The sequence below is a fragment of the Melanerpes formicivorus genome, unplaced genomic scaffold (assembly GCF_026170545.1).
Source record: "Melanerpes formicivorus ecotype bairdi unplaced genomic scaffold, bMelFor1.0.p_v2 SCAF_2, whole genome shotgun sequence".
NCBI classification, from domain to species: Eukaryota; Metazoa; Chordata; class Aves; order Piciformes; family Picidae; genus Melanerpes; species Melanerpes formicivorus.
Window position 1 is genome coordinate 44,921,414 of NW_027142354.1, and position 13,732 is coordinate 44,935,145.

The window sequence follows — 13,732 nt, forward strand, 5'->3', positions numbered from 1 at the left end:
TTGACATATCTTCCTGAAATACGATTTTGTGACAAAGTAGAAGAGAAAATAGTATCAGGTTTTGTGTTGAAATACCATTCTGTATTCAGGTCTGTTTGGGATTTTGTTTGTGTTCTTTTTTTGTTTTCTTTTTTGTTTGTTGGTTTGGGTTTTTTTCCTCCCTGTTTTTCAACCCTGCAGTATGATTTTATGGAACGCTTGGATGGGAAAGAGAAATGGAGTGTGGTGGAGTCCCCACGGGAACGTCGAAGTATTCAGACCCTTGTTCAGAATGAGGCTGTGTTTGTTCAATACTTGGATGTGGGTTTGTGGCACCTGGCATTTTACAATGATGGCAAGGACAAAGAGCTGGTCTCTTTCACTACAGTTATCTTGGGTAAGTATCTCCCCAAAGTGAGCTTTTTTTTCCCCTCTCTTTATGCCTTCCTCTAATTAATATCATGGAATCATAGAATTAAAGCCATGATACTTTCTTGCAGTCTTCAGTATTCAGCATATTTTCCCTTTGTGGTTTGTTTTGTTGGGTTTTTTTTGGCACTGCTCTGTCAGAATATCTGTAACAGGGTACTCATTTTAAGTTGATGATTTATCTTTTAAGATTTTAGCATTCCCATACATCTTGAGTTCAGTGCAAGGTCCTGCATCTGCGTCTGGCCAATACCAGGCACAAATCCAGGCCAGGGGCCGAGTGGGCTGAGAATAGCTCTGAAGAAAGGGACCTGGGTGTAGTGACTGATGAGAAGCTCACCATGAGCTGTTAGTACATTCATGCAGCCCAGATGGCAATCATATGCTAGGCCCCACCAAGTAGAGTGTGGCCAACAGGGCACGAGAGGGGATTCTCTCCCTTTACTCTCTTCTGGCAAGACCCTCACCTTGAATATGCATCCAATTCTGGTGTCCCCATCATAGGAAGGACACAGAGCTGTTGGAGCAAGTTGATAGAAGGGCCACAAATATGATCTTCTGCTATGAGGATAGTGTAAGGAAGCTGGAGTTGTTCATCCTAGAGAGGAGAATACTCCAGGGAGGACCTTAGATCTGCCTTTCAATACCTGAAGGGATTCTGCAGAAAGGCTGGAGAGGGGCTTTTCATAAGGGTGTCTAGCAATAGGACAAGGGGGAATTGTTTGAGGCTGAGGGAGAGTAGATTTAGATTGCATCATAGGAAGAAGTTCTTCAGTTTGAAGGTGGTGAGACTGGAATAGGCTGCCCAGGGAGGCTGTGAATGCCTCCTTCATGTGAGAGTTCAAGGCCAGGTTGGGTGAGGCCTTGAGGAGCTGAGTCTGGTTGAGAGGCATCCCTAGCCGTGGCGTAGATGATGTCTGAGGTGCCTTGCAGCCTAAGCCATTCTATGATTCTATCATATATATTCGCTATTACCCCATAAGAATGCTTTTTCTGCTTCTCCAAAACCAAGAATGTTTGTGCTTGTATCTTGTTATGTGTTGATTGTACTTAGAAAACCTTCAGATATTATAAACTGTCCTTGAAAGAGTTGTCTGGTCTAGCTTAGAGCTTTCAGGAGCATCAAAAGTCTAATAGTCACATAGGTTACTTGATAGTGCAAAAATAGTAATTGGACTGAAACACAGAGAAAAATATAGTGTTTTATCCAGTCCAGAGGTTCTTCTACACACACCTAGTATCAGATGTTTCATATCAAAGGATCTGAGACAGCTGAAAGTTTCTCTGATGTGGAAAAGGAGAAAGAATAACAGAAATTATGTTAACTCCCAGACAATACTAAATTTGCCATGATTTTGAATACACAGAAAATGCTTTTGGTTGCCATGAAGCAAAATAATGAAAAAATCTATAGACAATCTTCTTCATGAGACAAATTCATACCTTTGAGTATCATGTTTCAATTTTTCTTTCATTGTTTACATGAAACATTTCAGGAGGTCAAACTAATGACAACTCTTCAACAATTTGCTTTAGAGGCTTTTTATTTAGTGTCCTACAACTGTGAAATTAGATTCAAAGTTGTGCTTGAATCTTTTTCCTTTTCTTTGGTTTAATATGATAGCAAAGTACTCTGCAGGGTTCTGCTAGTTCTAAATCCAAAATTAATTTTCTGTGTTGCACAGCTGCTATTTGTTTGTTGTTGTTTGTTGAGCCATTAAGTTTGAAACCTCAGGTCCCACAACAACAGGGATTAATAGCAGAGAGTAACAACATTCCAATTAGATATTTTTCCCCCCCCTATAATTCTGTGTTGAAAATATGTTCCACTGAAATCCAACCTCTTTCAAATGGAAGCAGTTTTAAGAATGAATTTCAAACTTGGGATGTTATTCCTAGGATGTTACTATGCTAAATAGTGTATAAATTATCATGCAGCCCAGAAGGCAAATCATGTGCTGGGCTGCATCAAGAGAAGTGTAGCCAGCAGGTCATGAGAGGTGATTCTGCCCGTTTACTCTGCTCTTGTGAGACCCCCACCTTGAATACTGCCTCCAGTTCTGGAGTCCCCATCATAAGGACACAGAGCTGTTGGAGCAAGTCCAGAGGAGGGCCACACTTCTGCTGTGTGGATAGAATGAGGGAGCTGGGGTTCAGCCTAGAGAAGAGAAGACTCCAGGGGGACCTTAGAGCTGCCTTCCGATACCTGAAGGGATCCTCCAGGAAGGCTGGAGAGGGGCTTTTCACAAGGGTGTCTAGCAACAGGACGAGAGGGAATTGTTTGAGGCTGAGGGATAGTAGGCTTAGGAAGAAGTACTTCACTGTGAGCGTGGTGAGACTCTGGAATAGGTTGCCCAGGGAGGTTGTGGATGCCTCCTCAGTGCGGGTGTTCAAGGCCAGGCTGGATGAGGTGTTGAGCAGCCAAGTCTGGTTGAGAGATGTCCCTGCCCATGGTAGGGAGGTTGGAGTAGATGATCTCTGAGGTCTCTTCCAACCTAAGCCCTTCTGTCATTCTATGATGATCCAAGTAATAACAGAAATTGTGAAAAATAAGTATTCTGGTGCAGCTGAAATGTTATCATTGGGCTGGTATGCTTACTGTTCTCAGATTATCAAAGTCATCAACACTTCAGTCAGTCACTTAAACTCTGGTGTTAAACCTCATCCTCTGTTTTCACAGACCTCTTTTCATCCTCTTACATAGCTGCTTGCACCTTTCTTGTTAGATTTTTTTTCTTTGGTATAAAGATTACTTACTGGAGCAGAAGAGCTCCTTTTTGTCTTGTTCAGCTCATATTTCTGTCAGCTTAATTAATGAGTCTTTACATGTCTGTAAAAGTAAAAGAAGTTACAGTCCTTATGATACTCAGTTTTACATGGAAGAGACCTTGTATAAGATCAAATTCTCATTGCAAAAGGAATATTGGCAATTTTCCTGATGAAGCATTATGTCTGCTGCATAATATGATTTCAAATATAGCTGTAGAGCTCTTAAGAGGCAGTCCTGTCTACTTGTTGAGGTAGAGGACTTGAGCGCTGTCAAAAAACCTTAAGTTGTAGTGGTGTCGTTTCTACACTTACCCATTCTGCTTCACCTTAACATTGTGGTGTTAATATTATCAGGGATTGCTCTTCTATATATTAAAGACAAAGCAAATTGAATGAAAATTCAGCAAAGAATTGGTAACTTAAATAGGAACCAGCTAATGTGCCTGTGATGCTTGTATTTCAGATTCAGTGCAAGACTGCCCACGTAATTGCCATGGGAATGGCGAGTGTGTATCAGGTGTTTGCCACTGTTTTCCAGGATTCCATGGAGCAGATTGTGCTAAAGGTATCATTTTCCCTATGTTTACAAATAACCCCAGTGTGTGCTTGTGATGTATGGATCTACAGTGTCTTCTAGTTAGCATGGGTCCAAGCTAGATTCAAATAAATCAATACGCAGTTTTTTTCTTAGATCTCTTAGTTGAATACAATGAAGTGGAAGTACTGCTACATTAGCTATGAGCTTGCATAACTACACCTTTTTGTGTGTCAAAGGTAGTAGGCAGAAATGGCAGAAAATATTTATTTTCTATAAAAGTGAATGAAATATCAATAATCCTTTCTGATTAACTGGTCTGCAACCGAAGACTAATTATCTTCATCAACAGCATGTAATGTATATTCTGGCTCAGCTGAGCCTTGCTTCTAGTACATAGCATCTTTCTTGTATGTACAATTACTCTTTGATCAAAGGAAACATGCCTTTTTGTTTTTACGACAAGCAGTAGAGCATGCTGATGTCTTAAACTAACCCTTTTCTTACATGTCGAGTGTAAATTTCAGCAACTCAAGCTGGGAAGTGCATGATTATCAAGAATTAAACAGCAATCTAAAAGATGTCTATGGATTGAAAGTATGAGTTTACAAAGCTTTTCTGGAGAGTTTGGGATCGTGGTCATAGGGAAAAGATTCATAAAGGAGGACCTCTTTAGGGTATACAGCTAGTAGCACATATAATGTCTAAAATCAGTGACCTGCTTGTATTCCCTGCTGTTCCTGAGCAGTCATAACATTCTAGTTTGCTTCTTTCTCAGTTTGTGTGAGGTTTAGGCACACTGTCAGTATCGTATGTTTACAATTTTTTCTACAGGGATAGGGTTGTTAACTGTTCAAAGGAGGAAAGCCTGATGTTTGAAAGCTTTTTGAAATGCTTTGAAGGGGTTCAGAAATTTGCTCATTTCTTTTTAGACTCCTGATGCAGTCCTGAGGACAGTTTGTGCTCCACCTTTCACTGGTGTAGCAGGGTGGCAGCCAGCATACCCATGCATGTCTATGAAATACTCCTTGAATAGCAGTTATAGTTGTACTAGAGTGAGTAATTTCTGGTTTGTGTCTCCATATTTGGCTATTCAAGGTGCCCCAGAACAATAACAACAACAAGTGACCCCAGTGGCCTTCAAAAGCTAATGATATTATTTTAGCAGTAGCCCTACTCATTTGAAAGAATACTTCAAATACAGCATGCATGTTGTTTGATTACCTGAGAAATTAAGACACTTCACAAATACACAGAAGAGTTATCTGCATATTACCAAGTAAATGGTGTGATAATGTGTGCTATAAACCCACTTTGACAGTTGTATGCGTTTCTGTGGTGTTAACCTGTGAAAGTATGCATGCAGTGACCATGTGCTTCACTGCCACTCTTTGCACATACACAGCCATTAAATCAACTCATTTGCATTTAGAGTTGTGGAGCAATGCTGCATTTTGTACAAAACCTCTGTGTAACCCTGCAGTCTGTGTTAATGCTAGCAAACACTTTGTTTGGGCTATGTCAGGTAAAGAGCTTTTTTTAATAGGGTACTTGTCAAACTCTGTCAGGCTTCTCCTGTCCGTCAGTACATTCCTTTTGCTTCCTGCTTTGTCCTTTCTGTGTTGTCTCTTCCCTCTCAAAAGCAGAAATGGTTTCTCAGAAGCTTCTTTCAACTCTCTTACTGTTTTCTTGTCACACATCATGGTATTTCTAAAGAACAGAGCAGCTTGAAAAACGACCTAAAATGACAAAATGGGTGTATTGACAGAATCCTCGTGTTTCTGCACATCTTTATGCTCTGACACAGACCCAGAAGTGTTGCGCTGGGTTAGGGTGTCAGGAGTGTATGCCTCACCCATTGCACAGGCATTGGGAGATGCCTCTTCTCATGTACACAGATTTTTCTGTTTACTTGAGTACTGATTATATGTGAGAGCAGTTTCAGAAGATAGAAATCAAATTTGGGATTGTATGCATGGTGAAACAGAGTAAGATGAGAGAGAGAGTTAAATCTTTTTGTGCATATATGTATGGACGCGTTTAATATACATATAGTGTAATTTTAAATTTATATTTAAGTGTGGAAATAGAATTATTTTCTTTCTATGTGATTAAAAAAAATATTTCCCTAGCAACACACCTTTCAATGTCTCAGTTCTCCACTATAAAATCAGTTGAGGCAAGACTCAAACAGAGAATTGTGGAAAAAATGTGAACAAGCTCCTCCAATGGCTTTTAGAGTTTGATTCATGGAATAACATGGAAGTCTAAGAGCTTCACATTGGGCTGAAATGCAAGTTTGATAGATATGAGGCATGCTTCTTTATAGCAAGCCTGATCTTGAGGGCATCAGAGACAATGAATCTTGAGAGGAGTGATCTGCAAACTGTTTGCAGGCAGAGCAGATGTACTCCCTCTTTTATTGTACTCCATCCCTGGACTTCTAAAAACTAAAAATGAAGGAAAATCTATGAGAGGTGACACATATTTGACTTCAGAACCCATTACCTCCAGGAAAATACTATGAAAATTATTAGAGACAACCTGTTTTCCCAACCCACAGGCTTAAATACACTTTCATGGCCTGATTGAAGTGGAGGAAATTTCACCCAGTAAAACTCTTGCAAAAAAAACTGGTGGGGGAAGGGGGAAAGTGGGGGGTGTTATTTTCTATTTCTCAACTGTATCTACTCAAATAACTTAGGTAGCCAGTATCAACAGATTTAATCCATCCTTGGTCAAGCAAAATTCCATTTGCAGTTTAACCTGATTAAGAATTCCATCTAACACACAACAAAGGTAATGGTACAGTTTAATCTCAAGTGGATAAAGTCTGTATCCTGATAAAGAAAATGTGTATAGTAAAAGGCAGTGGAAGAATTGCTGTAAATTGAACTGCACTGTGAGGTGCTTTCTGTCCACAGTTATCTGTAGGAATTATTGGCAAGAAGTGATGCTATGACCAAGGATCAATTAAAGAATCAAACATGCAGCTGTGATTGTTAATTTGGTGTGTTGTCCCTTTTTTATATTCATCTCTATTTTTCTGTAACCTCTGTGACGTGACCACCCAAGTATATCAAGATGTCCTTCTTACTTAGTGTTCCCACTGTTAATGTCTGATAATAGTTTGGTCTTTCAGCTGCCGAGTTCTGTGGTAAATCTGCAAGGAGCCATCCTTCATCGTGTTCTGCTTTTCACCCTTTGTAGAGTTCAGTGTTGCAATGAGCTGAGCTCCTAGAAAAGACTCAGATGTTGCTATAAATTTGTTTAATCTCATAATATATTTCAAGGGCACGCAGGTCTTCCACTTGTTTTAAAGAAATACTCCCAAAGACACTGGCATGCACTGTTTTGCAAATGTGCTCAGAGCCTCCCTTAATTTTGTGTGTTACAACACTAGGATTCGCCTCAGAAGCACACTCAGTTATTCTGAAAAGTTGAAGTGAGGTACCATCACGTGGGATTTCTGTGATGAGAATAGCCCATTAAGAGATAATGTCCAGTTTGCAAAAGAAGGAAAAAAAATCATGTCAGATAGCCCATGTTAGCTGCCATCATGTTGCCATTTAGCAGATGCTTGTAGCCGATTGTTCTATGTATTAGAAACGTGTTAATATTTCAGCGGAAATGGTTTGGAGGCTTTGGGATTTTTTTAAACCAAAACTTTGTACCGTGTTTGATCAGTTAATTTTTTAAATATGATTTTAAGAACTCTAATAATTCAGATTTATGTTATTGGCAATTTCTTTTGCTGTTCTCCTTGTGTGGGTTTTTCATTATTTTATTTTCATTCTGTTTGTTTTTGGCTTACTGGCAAAGGACGGCGCCACTTTAATAAGTATAAAAAGAAGGGTAGGTTTTTTTAACATTTCTTTTCATTTCTTTTGCAAAATCTATTTAGTCTAAAACAGTTTCTAAGATGTAAGGTGTAGTCTATCTCTTTTGAAATTTATTCTAATGGATTTGCTGTTTCTGATGATTGCCTGCACCTCAATATGAGTTCCTGCCACTGCCATTTTCTTTGTTATGTGTGTGCTGTTAATCTCTGCATAAAGATGTAAAAAGCTGTCACTTATTAGGTAAGTAAGGTATAATTGCTAGGAGTAGCAACTCCTGCTTTGTCTCAGATGTTATTCAGATCTCAGCTGTTTGGAACTCTTCTTGCTCTGAGGTTATTCAGAGGCTTATTGCTTGGGCAATAGTGCACAAAGAAGTGGGGCTTTGTCCATTGAATGCTCTGCTTGAAACTATTCTCTTAGTGCCATGTGGAGGATACTCCCAGTGACATAAGAGGTTCTGAGGGTGATTGCAGTGGGGAAAACATGAATTTTGGAGTGCATCTTGCTGAATAATTCAGGACTCAGGGTCATCACTGTAGAGCACATGGCCCACATAAATGTATGGTGTCCAGCTGGCCATGTGTAGGAGTTAGTATTTCCTCTCTCTGTAAGGAAAACATTTACCTTCATAACTCTGCTACAAACGTTAGGAATCCAAAGTAGTGTGAATGGAATGGAGATAAATGGGGGGGGAAATATGATAGGCAGTGTTGCAAAGACACTAGCAGTGTGACTGTTGTCAGTTTAAGGTATCACAGTAGTAAGGGAAAGTTTTGGAAAGGTTCAGATAGTTGATATCATGTGGACAACAGAGGACAACTAGGCCTTCCAAAGAAGACAGAGTGTGGGAAAGAGCTAAAAATACTCTTCTGAAAATTTTGCTTTTTTAAAAAAACAATATAAGTCACAGAGAGATTGAAGTCAGAATTCTAGCAGTGACCAGTCGGGGTTAAGTGCTCTGCAAGAGTTCATGTTCCATGTGATAAGAGGAGAGGTCCTGAAACAGGACTGGGAAAGAAGGGCAACAGTGCTGAAGCTGGGTTATCAGGTTAACACCACGATTTTTGTATCACCGTTGCATGCAGACATGACTGAAGACTGAATTTATCAATACTGGAGGAAAAGGTGTTGATTTCATGTACATCTTATTTGCTGAAAGCTAGGGTAAGAATTCTGACAGAGAGATGTAATGCATAACAATTCTGAGTCCAGGAAATGCGTGAGTCAAAAATAACGTCCAATTTTGAACATTAATGACGGATTGAATGATGGTATTGTCCACTGTGATAGAGCAGGAATGGGGGGGAGGGCTGAGAAGTAGTGGGTTAGGGAGGAAAAAAAAAACACCTTTGTTGGCAAATATTTTATGAATTCATAATCCTAGCACGTCTCATCACTTACATCATACTCATAAGAAAGTAAGTTAAAAATACAAAATTAAGAGGTGTTCTTTTCTTTGGAAGTGCTGCATTCATGACTTGTCACCCACACATCTCTCACTTCCTTTCTTGCAGTTCACAAAATTTATCATGTACAGTTTCTCTCTTAGTATCTCTTCCTGGGTGAGTTTGGTTTTGGGGTTTGTGTGTTTATAGGTGTATGTGTGCCAACTTATCTATGTGCTGCCGCAGCAGCACAGCCCTGCCTTGTCACTCAAATCTTTCACAGTGGGTGGAAGCATCATTTTGATACTTGAACAGACAAGGCAGTCTTTGGCAGTCTTCCACTCCAGTAGCTCTCACCTCTCTAACTCAGTACCTTAAAATGCCTTTGTTATAAATGTTCTTCTCATTTTCCAACTCTCATCTTTTATTGCAGACTTTTTGCATTTCTGACAAACTGATCATGTCCTCACTTGCCTTCCAAGGAGTTCTGTGTAGAGGGCAGTGCTTTGCTGTCTGCCCTCAGTTTTCTTAGTTTTATAGAACTTCACTGCAATCTGACAATGGTTTTGTGCTATCCACTGTGCCTAAATAATTGCAGAATAAATAAATGGGCATGAAACCTATTTTGCCTATGGTTGACAGTCATTTACCATGTATCAGCTGCTACCTTGCCTGCATGAAATGAGGTAGTAGCTTTGATCTAGTGTCAGGTAGACAAGTAAAGCCAACACAAAATCCACCACTCAGCTCTTTCTAATTGGCAATTTAAACATGAGCCAAGAACTGAAAGGGTCACAGGCTGAATTCTTTGTGATTGTTAGTGGCCATGGCTCCACAACAGGTTCAAGGTGTGCAGTCAGTGTTGTGCAAAGGAATTGAATTCAGGAACCATTGTTTCTAGTCTGCAGCTTTCCTCATCAATCCTCATGAACTCTGTTGGAGATTAGCAATGGAGAGTCTGGATTCCAGAATTCTACAGTAGATACTTTGTTAAATTTCTTTTACAACACAAGTCATTTAGCATGCTAGCATTTCATTGGTCTTTAAAACTATGAACCTCTCACTGTAGTACATTGTTGATTAAATGTGTTTATTAGCAGATGTTGGCAAGATGTACTAAGGTTACTCCCTAGCCTGCGCTAGTCTAGAATTGGAGCTTCAGGTCCTTTGTGTTCATTGTAAACAATGTTGACAAAGTTGAAATGGGATGCAGGAGCTACTTTTAGCACTGTAAATATTTGGGAAAACAATCTTTGAAATGTGGCTTTCAACAAGCAAGCTAGTAACTTCTCATTGTTCTTGGAAATCTTAATGGTTTCTGCTGATTCCAATGTTGAATTGAGGGTTATAGAGAAATTATCTGCAGAAGAGCTTATCCCAAATAATTTCAAGCAGAGATGCTCCTGTTGTTTAAAAGCACATCTTGCTTTCTGTTTGTTGTAATAGTGCCTTTACAGGCCAGCAAAGAAAGCTTTACATTTTTAAAAGGTATTTATTTATTGTTGTTAAATGTGCTCAGTACTTGCACATAGTATAGCAATTTAATTAGCTTTTGTTTCCTGTATTAAGCTGCCAGTAAGCATACAGCCAAATTTGTGCCTATGGGTTGCATTGCCCTCTCTCATGTTTCTAAATTCATGTTGCAGCCTATGAACTTGAAATTATATATCACTCCTTTTCCCAAATTGCTTGCAAGATGGTGGTACAGCTTAAAGGTGGACTTGTTTCTGTAGGAGAAAATTTCTTAGACAAAGCTAAGAGGATTAAGAAACAAATGGGGAATGCTGAGGAATTCAGTGGTGAAGGAAGTGACTCACTGAGACAAGTTGCCAATGCCACTGTTGGACAAAATGCTAGGTAAAAAGAAAAGAGGGTATGTAATAATTCTGATTCCCTGATTGCAGTGAACAGTGGTGCATCTTGATGTGATCACTTATTACCCAGCCGGGGGAAATTCCACAGGCAAAGCCACAGGCAGTATGGCTGCTGAGGCCTGCAAACTGCAGCCAAGTTTTACTTGCTTTGTGTGATAAGGAAGTTTGCTTTGCTTATGTCCAAGATGGAAAGCATATGGAAGAACAGTAAAATCATATTCATGGATTTTTCTTCAAGAGCAGTATAGTAGAGTATGCATACTTAATAAAAGCTGGGCACATTTCATTTTATTTCCCATTCTTACACATGTGCAACAGCAACACATCTATTGCCACAAATATTTTGTGTTTCAATGGGATTCCAACAAATTAAATATTTCAAAAGGTTCCCAGTGCAGCAAGGAGACAGACATGCATACAAATACATGCACAACACAATCTGTTGTGCAGCTTAGTTTCTGGCTGGCCAAAAATCTCATCTTACAATGCTTCCAGGGGTGGCTAAGAATCACTCCACTCTATACTCTGCTGAGCTGAATTGTGCTTGCAGTGATGCATGCTTTGTAATTTGTTTTTGTATTTAATTGGTTAGCTTATTCAATTGTGTTGCAATCTATATTTTGTTGTTACATTGCGTTGTCTCTACAGACTTCTACTGGCATTTGTTTATTTCATTAAGTTCTATGAGTTTGTCTTTGCAGTAGTGTTGGGATCATCTTGGAGTCTTTGCAATGATGGCAAATGTCATTGAAGCAACTGATATTAAGTAGTATTGTAAATCGTTTTGTACAAATGCAGCTGTTAAGAGATCCTTTGACATTTGCCATCCCTGAATAACAGAAACAGCTTTAAATCACAGCTTCAGATTTCAGCATGCAGTGCTATTTTCATATCTGCATTATATGTAGATTTGAACCTGTAATTTAGATCTTCTCCTGTATTTAGACCCCAGTTGGGTGATACTAAATTCAGTTAGCTGTCATCCCCCCTTACTTTCTCAAACAGAAAGATTTCTAATTCAGATGTAGAAAAATGTTTAAATAGCTGTAGCTAATGTGGAAATGTGCAATTAATCATGTTGTGATTTAAATATTTTCTGATAAATTTAACAAGGCAAATAGTATTAACTAAAATTACACCAAAGCAGCCTGTAGGTGCAGTCCTACACCTACTGCATTGCTATTTAGCTAGACACAAACTATTAACAGAGAAGTAACAGTTTCTACCTCATTCCCTGGGAATGGTGCAAAAGCTTTCCAAAAATATTTGAAGAAATATTTCATATTTTAATTTCTTTTTCTAGATGAAGAAATGACTCATGCTGTTAGTGCTTCCCTGTTGTGAACCACAACACATATGTTGGGGAGGATAATTCTGGTGTTTGGTTTTTGTGAACTTGACGCTTCATGTCTTTGATTTCTCCCTGGCTCTTTTCACAGAGGTAGCTACTGAAACCTCTAAAATGATTTAGTTTTCCCTTCTTTCTCAGTTTTGCTAGTGATGAAGTTATCAAGACATACAAATAAAGATCTACTTGCTGGTCTATGACAGTAGTTGATTTCAACATCCATTTATTTCCATCCTATCTGTTGGTTGAAAGGAAAATTTATTTCTCAGCATGTTCTTGTAGTTGTACCAACTTCACTACTTATATCTAAAGCAGGAATTTCACAGATCTGATTCCATGTTACTGCCTCCCACAGAAAAAGAGTTTTAGATTGCAAGGAAACGTCTTCAGGACATTTATATCCACCATCTACATTTTCTTCCATTCTCATGTATCATGCAGAGAATTGAAAAGAATTCTTCCCTCTCTTTTTTTACCCCTGTTTTCAAAAGCATAAATATGTGGCAAACCAATCAGTCACATTCTCCTGTGGGAAACTAGGATCAGGGCAGGGTAGCTTCCATTTCCTTGAGTACATTGATGCACCTGAAAAAGAAACTGAACTGTGCTGCTCTTTAATGATGTGGTAGATAGGAAGGACTTCTGTAATTGGACTGACTGTAAATCTACTATCTGTAAACCATCTTCATGTACTGCATGGAAGACCGCAGTCTTTAATTTAGGTAGCGATAGTTGGAGAGTTACTGCAGTAGTGGAGGGGGAACAGACAGGCTGGTGAAGTTTTGAATCCAGAGTGTACTGACAAGAGAAAGTCCTCAAGACATTTCAACCTTGGCACCGTTGGCTGGTTTTACAAGTGCCTAGCTCAACTCATCCAATCTATAGTTTGTTTTATACCACTTGAAAAATCTATTTTATGTTCTGCTGTGGCTTTTCCAGGGGAACAGGGACACATTCATCTTTCTTCCTTAGGTATTTTTGGTAGTAGTTTTAAGCAAACCACTTATCTAATGGCAATACATGCTTTGTAGAAGAGTAAAGGAGGGAACAGTAAGTGTAGTCTTATTGAGCGATAAGGTCACACTGAAGGTAAGGATAAAAGCTATGAGCTTTTTGATAAATTTTGGCTAGAGCAAAAGTTTGCTGAGTGTTCAGAAGGATGTAAATATTCATTGTGCAATTAATGATGTTCAGTCACTTCTATAAAAATCCTGCCATTTTTTTTCTGTAGAACAGCTTAAGTACTTATTGATTGAGAACTTCTGTAACTCCCAAAATGGAGGCATCCCCATATCTCTACAGGTATTTTAAATGAATTGAATTAATCATAGGCTTAAAAGTCTCTAGTGATCTCCGTTAACTTTCCTGGGTTTAATTAAAACATCTGTGCGCTTTTAATTTATCGATTCATCCAACTCATATGTCATGTTTTTAACACACCCCAGCATGCTCTGCATCATTTTTAACCCAATTTCCACTTAACTAAAGCAATTAAATTCACCCCGGATTAATTAAAGCATCCATACTTTAGTGCTTAAGTCAGCGTGTGCTGCTTTCCCCAAATGGTTTCT

General features: G+C 39.0%; 1 protein-coding gene across 17 annotated transcripts in view; it reads left to right on the plus strand.

Moving 5' to 3' along the window:
* Positions 1-13,732, plus strand: part of TENM2 (teneurin transmembrane protein 2) — a 686,412-nt gene that overhangs the window by 576,709 nt on the left and 95,971 nt on the right. For 10 of the 17 annotated variants that reach the window (XM_068158288.1, XM_068158315.1, XM_068158323.1 and 7 more), the window contains 3 exons: positions 181-376; positions 3,641-3,742; positions 7,535-7,567. In XM_068158288.1, coding sequence (XP_068014389.1) covers positions 181-376; positions 3,641-3,742; positions 7,535-7,567 — 331 coding nt within the window. The remainder of the gene's footprint in view (positions 1-180; positions 377-3,640; positions 3,743-7,534; positions 7,568-13,732) is intronic. The other 7 variants (XM_068158332.1, XM_068158339.1, XM_068158348.1 and 4 more) reach the window with 1 other exon arrangement.